Here is a 13,459-nt window from a genome sequence, read left to right as displayed (position 1 = left end):
AAAGAGAGAAGATTTTTGTCTATGACGACATCCCCAGAATCTACAACAGTGCTTAGCACTGAGCAAGCATTCAATAAATATTTTATCTAATCGAGTGAATAAACAGAGATGGACTCATACACAAAGACGTATTTGCCCCCAGTTGAATGCCAAATGATAAGACGAAGCAAGATATTACTGGAGAACACATAAAATAGTTGTAGGAGAATTAAATCAGCAAAGAGCCGATGTCATACAGGTCAACCAAACACAAAGGAACATGTCCTAAAGCAAACAATACCATGTTCATGTCATGACCTACAACTGGCTCCAGCCAACCATTAATCACATTAAAGTAATGTTGTTAATTCATATTTTATTGGTTTTATAGTTTTATGGTTGCTTTCTAAATTTACTTTGGCTTTATAAATATATGTGCTTTAGACATAAAAAATTTGTATCTAGGTTTGTTTGTATTTAGGTAAAATTAGAATTAAAATAATGTAAGCCACCACTAAGGATCCAAAAGAATTCTTATATCTTTAGAATGGATCGACTTATTGTTAAAGTTTGAGGACCACTGCTGTAGATGACAAGGCACCACTAAAAGATTTTAACTGAAGGAGAGACATGAGCAACACGACAGAATATGACCTTGAAGGAGACTATGACCTTGAATGGAACAAGACCAGTGTCTGCATTGGCACTGGCTGAAGATGATGGAGAAGATGATTTGAGTCACGAAGATCCCACCTTGTCCTGAGACTTTCATTAAACACCTCTTCTTCGTCATTAAAAGTTCTTTTATAGATTCATTTTTCTAAAGGTTGTCAGGTGGACCTATCTTCCAAAAATTTATCTAACACATCACCTTCTCCATTCACCTTAATCAATCTTGATATCTTAAAATGGTGTTTGAGATACAAACCTAGAACATTGGTCACCCCATAATAGTGATTGGCTAATGGCAACACACGTTGAAAAGATAAATTGCTCAAGACAGACCCAGAGGGTTTGTTGGTCACTGGATTCACAGAGATAGCATCCCCACTCAGGCTAATGATCAATATCATTTCCCAGCTCCTCTGTAATGATAATACCCTCAAATTGTTTAATGTTCTGACGTAAGCTAAGTCCCTTCTCTCTATTCATGATGCATATTAGCCAGTTAGTCTGCATCCAGTAGGACTTTTCACGTTAGAAGGAATGCTGTGACATTTGCCACCACATCACACGTGGCTTGTGCCAGGCCAGGGAGAGTGTTTGTTTATGTTCTGAGGCTCTGTGACAGCTCCGGGTCATTGTCACCAGTGGGAGTGGTGTTAGTGTGTGGCCGTGTGACCCAAACAGCTGCCCATTGATGCAAATACACAAGTCAGAGAGAACGCAGCCATTTTCTTTTTAACATCATTTCTCCGTTTAAGGCAAAGCTTTTAAAATTAAAATATTAAAGAAAAAATTCCTCATCATTATATACTCACAAAATTCAAAATCAGTTTGAATAATCAAACATCTGAGAGGGAAATTATTGCACAGAAATAAAAAACATGGGCCTTGGCCTTTGCTCGGTCCTGGGTTCCCCTCCAGCCGCTCAGCCACCACCCAGCTGTGTGACCTTCCCGTGTCGCTTCATCTCCAGGCCTCATTTTTCTCATTGAGAAACAGAGCTAGTTAGAGTTTTGCTTATGGGGCTGTGGTCGGTGTGACCTGGGGTCCTACGGGAAAGTTCTCCACGGGGCCTGGCGTAAGCTTGTGCTCAGGCAGCGGGAGGTGGTGTGATCACTTCGTCATTTTTCTCTTTAAACCATGGTTTCTAACCACCTTTGCTAACTGGTTGGGGTTCACAGACCAAAGTTTAAGCTCATCCTGGTCATTTCCCGAGGGTGTGAAGTTATCACGCCTCCGCCTGATTCTAGTGCCAAATCTTGAAGGCTTCTGGACAGCGTGGGGCCTGGACCTCTTCTGGATGCTTCCTGCCAGGCTTTGTCTCTTCATTTGCTGACACCTCAAGTACCCATTTCCTACCTCATGCCAAATTGGGAAGAAAGGAAAGAAAATCTCAGGTGACTTGAACAGACGGTTCAAATCTGGAGAAGATTCTTTCCATTTAAGCCCCCTTTTTAGCCTGACTTCCTTCATGTGACAAGGGGCCTGAATAGAAACAGGTCCCCTGTTATCAAGGGACGGGAGTGCATCTGGGCAGCTATTCAGCTTCTCCCCCCGGATGAGCACACCAAGTCCCAGGGTGGGTGTGCCCAGAACTCTTGTCGCTGCACTGGGATATTTTTCTTACAACGTGACCCTACCTGTTCTCTTCCGACTTCTAAACCAGTTTCATTGAGGAGGATGAAAAATTTTCTTTCAGAATCAGCATTTGTGTATAAACTAGTGTAAAAATCCTAAACAGAATACGTGGGGTGGTTTCCCCAAGGATACAGACAAATTGACATTTTTTGAGTCACTCATCGGCAAGTAAAGGTCCCTCCGTATACACTGGTTTCACATTTGTCACCTCTAAGGGGGCAGAGTGAGCCACATGAGCACCGTACCTCCATAGCCTTCCTGACATGCAAACACGACCCAGCCTACAGCTGCCGCCCACAGGGCCCGGTGGAGGGCCTGGTAGAGAGCAGCGGCAGCTGAAGGGGTGACTGAGGTGTCGTCCACTGCGTACGCCAGAGCGACCACTGCAAACAGGGTTGACAGGGAGCAAATCCACCCCAGCAGAGCCTGAACCTACAGGGAAAGGAAAGATGCCATCATAGCCCATTTTGGTCATTGTGTATTTACTTCCTTTTACACTAACTTCCTGTTTTTGTGTTATTATTGTCACTTTAGATGTCTATTTGTATACCTCAATCGATGCCCAAATTTGACTAAAACGGAAGATTCAGATTAGTGGTTACAAGGGGTTCAGGTTGGGGCAGGGGACGGGAGGGCCGGTGTGTAACTATAAAGAGGTAGCATGAAGGAGGCTTTTATGGCGACAGAGGAATTCTGTATCTCGATTGTGGTGGTGGTTACACAAATGATGTCTACACATGGGATAAAAGTGCACGAAACTACACACACACACACACACACACACACACAAGTGCACATAAAACCAGTGGATATAAGGTCTACGGATTCTTCCAATGACTATTTCTGGGTTGTGACAATGTACTATAGTTATATAACATGTTATGAGTGGCGGAACCTGGGTCAAGGGGACAGAAGACCTCCCGTGCCATTTTTGCTATTTGCTGTGAATCCTGAATCATTTTTAAATGAAAGTTAAAAGAAAAAAGGAAAGATAATGCTCTAACCCACTCCCACACTACTAATTCTCATTCTGTCCCTTAACCGAATAAGGTTTCTTGACTGGTTCTGCCCCCACCACAAACATGACCCCTACCTGGGCTGTACTCTCGCCGCTGGGGACATAAAATGGCAGAAGGAATCGGGGGACGGAGAAGTTTCAGCTCAAAGAATAGCTCCAAGAGTTAAATTCTATTCCTGGGCTCAGTTCAAGATCCTCGATCTCATGTCACCTTACGTGACGTCTTTAGACCCAGATCTGTCGTCTAAAGATCTCTCCCACTTCTTGGTTCAGTTCTCAAGCTCCTGACATCTACATGAACTTGAACTAGCATCTCAACTCCTCTCTAGCACACGACACACATCCTGGCTGCCTCCGGCTTGGCCTCCGGGTCCTTATTTTCCGGCTTCTCATCATTTTGACCCATCCTCTCCATCGCTTCTCCATCTCAGCTTGACTCGTGTTCTAACTCCATCCCCTGGCCCTAAGCTAGGCCTCAGATCGGTTCCCAAATGCTCCATCTTCATTTTAGATTTTCCTGTTTTGCTTGCCCCATGTTCTCCCTGGGCACCCATGTAACCTGGACTACCCTGAAGCACCCCTTTTAAAGGCACTCCGTTGTAATCTACAACTTAATTGTGCACTTCAGGGTAATGTCATAACTGTGACCTATTGGGAAGGTCACGTAACCCCTGAATAGCCATTTCTTCCAATTAAGCCCTATCTCTTGTTCCTGCCATGAGCAACACAAAATTTCCTAGGGACCAGGGCCTCCTTTCTGGAATGTCTAGATGAGGTACCCATAAGACCTAGGCAAACAAAAGTAGGGCCCAGCAGAGGGGATTTGGTGACGGCATTGTAGGCATTGTACTCGACCCATGCAAGGGAATTCCTAGCCCTTCTTCCATTGAGATGCACATTATCATTCTTCCGTTCATTTACTGAGTGCCTTCAGCGAATCAGGACTTCAGAACCAGGTGCCCGGCATTCAGAGGTGAGTAAGACATATTCTGCCCTCGGGTCTTGTGGGTCAAAGAACATGTGCTATTAAAAGTCCCTTTCAGAGGAGGGTCTTGCCTTTGCAATCTCACTGGGGGAGTTTTCTGATATCAGTGGCTTCCTTAGCTGTGTACTGAGGCTCCAGTGGGTGGAACCCCACTTGGTTCCAAGTCTGGAGCTTTCTTAGGGGAGCTCAGTGAAGACGATAAGGCCCCTCTTATCTACTAGCCCCAAGGCATCGCTAATGCACCACACCACAATAAAGGCCCAGCAGTCTGGATCCTGCCCAGGGCTTTGTAAGAGCCTGGCCGCATGGGCCACCCCAGTCCCAGGCAGACCTGGCCCTCACAGTGAGGCAGAGGGAAACCTTACCTTGGTTTTGAGAATGACTCCCTGGTGGTTTTGGTGCATAAAAATGCTCAGAAAGAGGCCCACGAGGAACGGCCCGAATCGGCAGTAGGGCTTGGTGTAATACTCCGAGAAATATAACATAGTCACGTTCTCGCTAAAATCACAAGGAGATGAGACGAAAGGTTATGTTTGATCTGGACGTGGAAAAGAGAGTCGCTCAGATGCCCATTGAGGCAATCAGCAAATCCTAAGGAAATTGGAGTATGTTTGTTCGTTTCCTCAGTAACGATCCCCATCGGTGACCTCATGCCAGAGGCCACCGCTGGCTTGCTGGAATTCCAAATTTCCTTGGGCCCCTCCCCGCTGGATCCCAAGGAAATCTGATGGCTGAGTTCATTTTCAACAGTTTTTTTTCTGGCGACTGGAACATCAGGACGTCTCTAAAAATGTGGTTCTCAGAAGTGAACCTCTTCTGAAAGAAGTGAACCTCTTCCTGGGAGCGCGTACAAAATTCGGTTGCCTGGGCCACACCCCCCGAGATTCTGATTCCACTGGCTCGAGACGGTGGAATCATCTGGGAGCATCAGTGGGACTTAAAAGCATCCAGAGTTGAGAACCACTGGGAGAGATGGGAGCGAGCCTCCTTTTGGTCACCTGGCCATGCCCACGGAGGCCAGTGACATGACAGAAGGGCATGATGCTCCCCTGGTCAAAAGGTCTAGGGTGTAGTCATTCATTCATTCATTCACTCATTCATTCCAGTCACAAATACATAGTGAGTACTATGTACCTGGCCTGGCTCTGGGCTGTTTTACATGGGGAGGTTGGTAAAGGCTGCTCCGAGAAGGTGACATTTGTACAGACACCTGTGGGAACTGAAGGAGCAAGCCCTGCCAAGATCTAGATTCTAAAGAAAAGCATTCTAGGGTGAGGGAGCAGCAAGTGCAAAGGCCCTGAGGAGAGAACGTGCTCGGCGTGCGGCAGTGGGGAGGCCAATGAGGCTGACCCAGAGTCGGCAAGTCGGGGAGCGGTGGATGAGGTCAGAAAGGGGTTCCACTTTGAGAGCGGCGGATCGCCATTGGAGGAATTTGAGCGGATGACTGACAGGATCTGATTTTCATTTGAATCACTCTGACTGATGTATTGAGAATCGATGACCAGTTTTTCTTATTACTAAATACACAGAGTGGTTATAAGGAAGAATTGTTATATGTACCTCACTGGGGAGGCAAAATAGCATAGTGGGGAAGGTCTTAGGTTCAACTCCCACCTATGCCCCTTACTAGCCGTGTGACCTTGAAGGGGTAACCCCAACTTCCTCCAGCTTCAGTTTCTCCATCCAACAATAAAGCCAGCAGCTGTTTGCCACTGGAGGAGAAACACAATCCAGCCACATGGGGGCGCTCCTTTCCTCCGAGAAATGTTTCAGTGTTGAGAAGACCCTCAGTTCAAGTTGAAAGGTGCAGAAGTTTGGAAACAAAATTGCAATCAACTTTTTTATCCAGGCCAAACATTTCCCTCCCGGTTTTCCCACAAGCCCATGAGCACAGGGCAAACAGCCTGGCATTCATGCAGCAGCCCTCCCTGGGAGGTCTTGGCCATTCTCACGGCAGGCAAGGGATGGAGCCCTGCAGCCTGGAGGCGTGGTTACCTTGCTTCTGATGGGGCTGCCACCGGAAGGTCATGAGCCAGTGTGAGCAGAGCAGTGGCAATGAAAGATGCCAAGAACAGCACGGCCCCGAGGAGGAGAAGGACGTGTTTACTTCTGCAAAGAAGAGAGGACATTGACAGAAATGTTCTTCAATTTCATCCCCTGCAAAATTTGTGGACACCAAAGACTTGAAACCTTGGCAATCAGAAGGGCCTCCTGCTAGGCCTGCCTTTGAGAAAGGCTGAGTGGGGTGAGAGCTGGGCTGGAACTGGAGAACCTGAGCTAGCCTTTAGATGTGACCATTTACTAGCTTCACGACCCTGGGCAGGAACTTGAACTTGAGTTTCCTACCTAGAAAGGGAGAGTAAAGGTATCCTTACCTGCCCCACCCTGAAATCTATTGTGCAGCTCGAAATGAGACCATGCTTGGGCACGTCTGTTGTCACCTATGAAGCACCGTACAAACTTAGTGGTAGTTGATTTGGGAGATCTGGGACACTGGGTGCACAGGCACCCTGACTCCAGGCACAGGGGAGGAGGATCTGGGGTTTTCTCCCTCTCCCCCCACCAAGATGCGGGCTCTGATACAAATATCTGGGTGCAAATAGTTCACGTGGGGGTGGCAATGAAGGATGGGGTAGTGAAACAGGGGAGCAGGGAAAATTCAATGCAAAGATGAGCTATCAAAATGGCCAGTGCTCAATTCTTCCAGAATGTTCTGCAGAATCTTATGAAATGTACTTGAAAACTGTCCTGGGGGATGAAAGAGGGAAGTGTTTCCCTACTGTCTTCTATGCCCCAAGGGTCAAGGGCGACCCCACACAAATGAATTCCTCCGCACTTTGGGATTGTGCATGGGCACGGCCGAGAGGGTTCCTGAAGAGTCCTAGCTACAGGATGTAGGAGGTTCTGTAGGAAACGAGATGTGGGGACACGGGCTCAGCGTGAAGCTCCCTCTGGTTGTACCTACTCAGAATCGTGAGGATTGGGACCAGGAGGGTCTGTGGTATATAGAAGAGACGTTCAACAGAGGTGCAAGACCATCCAGGCACAACCCTACCTGGATGACACCTTTGCCAACCCTACCCCACTGCTCGAAGTCGCCGTGGTTCTTCGTGAGAAAGGGAAGAGATACCATTCGATTGTCAGCACAGCGATATAGGGAGCAAACGATTTCCATCCAGAGTGCCAGTTCTAGTTTAGTGTTGCTATGAGCAATGCAGGAGGAGTCTTCGCTCAGTGGTGCCGTGGTTGATTAGTAATGTCTACCCTGAGTATGGGCTGTGAGGACTGGTAACACTGGTTATTTACTGTGCCTTTGCCAGACCCTCTAGCTCTGTCCTTGAATTACTAGAATTCTAGGCACGTGTGTCCTCTGAAGGAAAAAAGCCTGCCTTCTATCCCTCCCTCCATGTAAAAGCTAAATGTAGTTGCAGAGTCACAAGCTTGGATAGTGCTGGCTTTGGGCTGAGGGATTGAAATCTGCCTTCTATCTGCAGCCTCTAGGAAAGATGCTGACTTTGGGGTCACGACTCCTCAGTCACAGGGACACTCAAGTGTAGAGTGGGGAGGTATTAAACTGATTGTCCTAGGTGGGTGGTAAACCATCCAGTCAGGCCATCTAAAAAAGATCCACACTCACCCAAATATTTATTTAACTCCATGGAGGACTTGAGCCCAATCCATGGCACCTTCTCTGAGGAGTCAGACAAGTGTCCACCAGCTCACCACCGCTATAACTAAACCGATAAGCTTCCTGACAGAGACTGTTACGGTCTGGATTGTGTTTTTCCAAATTCTAACCCCCAGCACCTCAGAATGTGACTTCATCTGGAAGCAGGGTCTTTAAAGAGGTAATTCAGGCAAAATGAGGTCATTGGGATGGGCCCTAATCCGATGGGACTGGTCCCCTTAGAAAAAGAGGAAGTTAGGACACAGGCACATACAGAGGGAGGATCATGAGAGGACACACGGAGAAGACGGCCGGCCGTCTGCAAGCCCGGGAGAGAGGCCTCAGAAAAAAACAGCCCCGCCCACACCTCGATCTCAGACCTGCAACTTCCAAAATCGTGAGGAAGTACATTTTTGTTGTTAAAGCTACCCAGGCTGTGGTACTTTGTCATGGCAGCCCGAGTACACTAATATGCAGAAGTATCCAAACAACCACACAGGGCGATAGTGACACACGCCCCACCTCCCCTCCTGTTAATCCCTCGTCCTCCGGAGCCCCAGCCTCACTAATCAGGACCTTTGACCCCGGCACATATGGCCTGGTGCTAGGTTAGCGGTTGTGTTTTCTAGCTTTTTGAGGGAACCGCTCCCAGGACAATGAGAGTGAGAAAGGCCAGAGCTTCAAGCACAGGACTATTACTTCAAGGACTATTACTCTGTTCTCTCAAGAGTAATAGTCCTTCCGAAGGCCCGTTTGGGAGCCCTAGGCCAGGGGAGGAAGGAACACCAGTGTCTCTCTCTGGTCTGGAAAGACTCTGGGCTGCCTCGCTGGCCTCTGCCTGCCCCCGGCACCATCTCCAGGGTTTCCCACAGCATTTCTCCTGCCCTTTCTCCACTAAATAGCTGGACCAGCAGTCAGAGCATCCCGCTGCAAGTGCCACCTCCGAGGAAGCCGGCAGAGGCTTGCCCGTCTCCTCTGCCAGGGCTGCCGAGCCTGCGGATGCCTCACACCCGCCCCACCTGTACCTGCGGGCACTCGCTGCAGTCTCCTGAGCCCTCTGAGGGGCCGTAGCCCATCACAGACTGTGACAGCCCCGGAGAACTGGCCAGCCCTGGCTCTGCCGGGCCCAGCTGCTCCCCCTTCCCCCAAGGGAGCTCTCAGGGTTTGACTACCTTGCTGGAGGAAGAGTCCACCCGAGACAGAGCCCCGTGGGCCTGAGCGTGTCTCAGCTCCTGCTTGGGGAGCCCCTCCCCTGGCAGCAGGAGGAATCGGTGACCCAGAGATGCTCAGGTAATCAGCTGACCCCTCAAGGGGACTTGGGGGTGAGGAGCTTGCTCACCATCCAACCCAAAGTCACCTTATCTACTCCTGGCCTTCCTAGCCTAATTCCCACTGAAGGTGAAAGGAATTAATTCTTAATTCCTTTCACCTTCAGTGGCTTCATGGGGAGATGTGAATACAAAGAAAATAGACATAAAGTGGTAGGTCTAGATTCCAGGCGAGGATGTTCAGAGCTTTTTAAAAAGATCTTTATTCCCAAAATAAATAGCAATGTGATTATCAAATCTCATTTCTATAGTTGAGCTCATATACTTTTGTCAGTTCTATTACACTATCAAAAATTATACTCCCTTCCACCCTTCAAGAAAATAAGACATGAGATTAGGGTGCTTTTGTGTTGGGGGAATGGGTGGAGGAGAACTTGGGCCTCACCTCTCCCTCCCTCCACGGTATGCACTGAGGCACAGATGCCACCGCCCTCCCCCTACCCCAAGACTGGCACTCATTCAAGGTCTCCACATCCCCCTCAGAACAGAAGGAATTGAGAAGTGGTGAAGCAGGAAGTGTGTGAGAAGGGGTCAGGCAGAGCCAAAGAAGAATGCAAAACCTCCAGTCCTGGAAGCCTTCATTAAAATCTGCTCCACAGCAACACCTTCTAGAAAGGGTGGTTCGAGAGGAAATAAAGGAAGGGGACTGGCTGCACGGACGAGGGGACCCTCTGAGGAATAGGGACGGTGCAGAGAAGACAGAGAGATGCCAGCGCTGAACAGGTCTAACTGAGCAGATACTCAGTAGATTCTCCAGCCACCTGTCCCCCAGTACCTGCAGATATTTGGAAGGGCAAGGGGATGCCACTGCTTGGACATGTAGCTGGGGACAATGTCAATTACATGGAATCTCAAAGGACAGGTAGCTGAGTTGATATGTGGTTGCACATCACAAACAAGCAAGCACTGAGCTGGTTCCAGCGTATGATCTCGCTTTATCCTCCAACCCTGACGTGAAGTGTTATCATGTCCATTTCATAGATATGAAAAATGACCATGAGAGTCCAGTGACTTACCCTGGGCCCCCTAGCTAGTCTTTACCTGTCATGACTTGAACCCATGTCTTCTGACTCAATCAAACTCACTCTTACCAGCATATCGCTTCTTAGTGGATAGTCATGGAACAATTTTTTAACAGTCAGTCAAAAAATTAAATTAAAAGGCTTCGTGTGTTTAAGATACAGATTTTTAAAAGCAGATGTGCCTTTTTTAAAATGTTTAATTCTTACGTTAAATTAAAATTAGGATGCCTTTTCCTTGCCCAAGAGTTTGAATATTTGCCTGAGGCTCAAATGGCGACATCATGATGCAGCCTGAGATTTAAATGTATGCCTTGTGCATGAACAGATAACTGTGAAACGAGGCTGGTCAGCACACATTTGGAATTCAGCCCTGCCCACTAGTAATCAAAGACTTATAAGACTTGTGAAAAAGGAATGTCATTTTCACATATCAAAATAGCAAAGTTTACGTCTCGTTTTGTATTATTAACATTCCATATTGGCCATGGCGTAATTAGATAGCCAGAGGACTGGATGCTGATACAAACTTTAAGGAAAGCAATTTGTCATGATGGTTCAAGATCCCAAAAGATATTTATGCCCTTTGACCCAATAATTCCTCTTAAGGGTGTTTCTAAAGAAACACTAGAGTTGGAGACCCATGGTTACCATGGAAATGTTTATCAGACTATTCTTTACAAAGGTATAAAAATGGAAATAATCCAAGCATTTAGAAAGAGAGGAAGGTATAAGAGTTCATTCATAGAATGGAATGCTATGCGGACGTTAAAATTATGTTTACTTAAAAAATAAAATAATATAGGAAAGTGCGTATTCATAAAACTATTTTAAAAAGATATTAAAGTGTATATGCAGAATCTTTGCAGAAAAAAAGATCAGAAGGATCAACACAAAAATGCTAACAACAAATTTACCTCTCCTTGGGGGACAAAATGGATCGAGGGTGATTGTGCTCTAACCACTCTTCGTCCTAATGTTTTTTCCAATGTTCTTAAATTAAACACGTATTTCAACAAAAGAGGAGAATAAATCTTTTTAAATATGGCATGGATGATTCACAAACAATAAGTCTCTCCATAAATTATTGAAATCTTAGAGCTTTTCTAAAACTAACAAAAATTCAGCGGATAAATACCCAATGTGGAGAAGCAGATACCCTGACACGCTCCTTAGGGTGCCGTAAATTACTTCACTTTTTCCAGGGAGCAATCTCACAATATGTATCAAGCACCTCAAAATTGTTCCTACCCTTTGACCTCGTAATCCCCCTTACAGATATGTCCCCAAGGAAATAACTAAGAGAAAAAGTACTGTATTCAACGACATTCATTTCAGTGCCGTTTATGACCACGAAAAACTGGAAACAATCTAGATGCCCCACGATAAAAAATGCTATATAAATCCCAAACCCGGCAAGTATGCAGGTCATGTCGATACGTGGGAATGTGTATAAGGCGTTAAATGGGAAAAGCTGAGCCTGAGACGTTACATACATCCTGATTGTGACTCTGCAAGATTTGCACGGGGCCAGGATGAGAGGGGAACGTGGAAGGAGGTAAACAGAGGGAAACGGCGGCGGACTCCGCGTTCGGGCAGGAGCGTCCCCTAAGCGTTCGGTGAAAGAGGCCACGTGGGGGGAAGCGGCGCCCAGTCGGAACGTGGAAGGAGGTAAACAGAGGGAAACGGCGGTGGACTCCGCGTTCGGGCCCCCTAAGCGTTCGGTGAAAGAGGCCACGTGGGGAGAAGCGTCGCCCAGTGAGACTCACTTTGCACGGACCGCGACGATGGCTGGTGCTGCCAGATGAAACTGGAAGTCATTGGCCAGGTACCAGGTCCAGCCGTTGCACTGAAAAGAGAGGAGCGAAGGTTAGCGAAGGTGACCCCTCTCCATCCCTTACCGGACCGGTCGCCCTTTCCGGTCCAGAGGAGGGATTCGGTAGGCAGCTGGCGGGAATTTCCCTGGGAAGGAAAAGGAATTTTGAGGGAGAGATAGTTCACATATCTCATCTCCTCTAATCCTTGCAACGAGCCTGAACGGCAGGTTCCATGTCACAGAATGGGAATTCGGACAATTTTTCTCTCTTGTATTAAAAAAAAACAACACTAAAAGCTAATCTCCTAGGACAGTTGTGGGAACTAAACTCTATCATGTTACACTGAATGTAAGGAATAATTATCATTACGGTGCGGCTGGAGTCGGAAGGGTTACTGTTCTCTCTTCCTTGCCCGGGCCGCCCTCCCTGCCCCCACCCTTGGTGGAGAGAATGTGTCCATTTAGAACAGAGGCCTGGCTCCAGACGAGTTATGTGGGAAACCCAGAGTTCCCACGCATGACTGACATGAACTCGTCTGGTCAGAGGCCCATCGTTCCGCAGGCTCTGCATGTTTGTGTGAAATGAGGCAGTTACCTGTATTTCTCCTTCAACGTGAGGAAATTCCTGGGGGCGATTCTCTCCAGTGCTTCAGCGATGAGAGGTGCTTTGGTGTCCCTTCCCACCCATTCCGTCCAAGGGAGACCAGATTTATCCAACAGAAGTGACAGCTTTCCTTGTCCCAGTTAGAGACAAGTTCCACGCTGGGTAAATTAGTGAGGACTCAAGGCTCGATGGCCCTCATACCTCTGCTTCTAAGGACTTAAGGCGGCTTTACCTCAGAGAGGTGACTGGATTGTGTTCTTGCCTCTGATTCCCACATATGACCCAAGCCAGCCCACGTCTGGGAATACAGCCCAGGTGATCTTCTGGGGGCTCCTGTCACAGACGTGGGCCCACCTGAACGCAGTGAGATGCACACTCGTGGGTTCAAAATCTTTTCTTGAGCACCTATCGTGTGCTGGCTCAGGTGCTGCTGATGTGACAGGTGGTGTACGCCCTGTCGAAGCCACTGGGCACTTGTGAGGGGAAGGCAGCCACCCGGTGAGCAAGTGGTGATGTGTGTACTTTCAAAGCATATGCAAAATCGGTGACAATAATTTAATTACAGCTGTTTTACTTTCATTTGCTCCAAGTTCATTACGAGGCCATTAGCGTTTTAGAAAAGCCATGACCGATATATAGAGATGTTGTTGCTCTGCCAGGTCTGGCTAGAAACTGAATAGAATTCATTATGGTGAGGGTGTGGTGTCATATTCCGTCTCATTACAGGCTCTCTGTGTGG

General features: G+C 47.5%; 1 protein-coding gene across 1 annotated transcript in view; it reads right to left on the bottom strand.

The window, feature by feature from the left end:
* The window catches only part of LOC102885182 (O-acyltransferase like protein), a 55,419-nt gene that overhangs the window by 2,672 nt on the left and 39,288 nt on the right, over nucleotides 1–13,459 (bottom strand). Inside the window, exons 11-15 of the mRNA XM_015590774.1 lie at nucleotides 12,207–12,262; nucleotides 12,070–12,149; nucleotides 6,282–6,395; nucleotides 4,652–4,784; nucleotides 2,529–2,715 (exon numbers count right to left, since the gene is read on the bottom strand). Of these exons, the coding sequence (XP_015446260.1) occupies nucleotides 2,529–2,715; nucleotides 4,652–4,784; nucleotides 6,282–6,395; nucleotides 12,070–12,149; nucleotides 12,207–12,262 (570 nt within the window). The remainder of the gene's footprint in view (nucleotides 1–2,528; nucleotides 2,716–4,651; nucleotides 4,785–6,281; nucleotides 6,396–12,069; nucleotides 12,150–12,206; nucleotides 12,263–13,459) is intronic.

Source organism: Pteropus alecto, unplaced genomic scaffold, assembly GCF_000325575.1.
Source record: "Pteropus alecto unplaced genomic scaffold, ASM32557v1 scaffold14, whole genome shotgun sequence".
NCBI lineage: Eukaryota > Metazoa > Chordata > Mammalia > Chiroptera > Pteropodidae > Pteropus > Pteropus alecto.
This window is presented reverse-complemented; position numbering and strand designations above follow the sequence as displayed.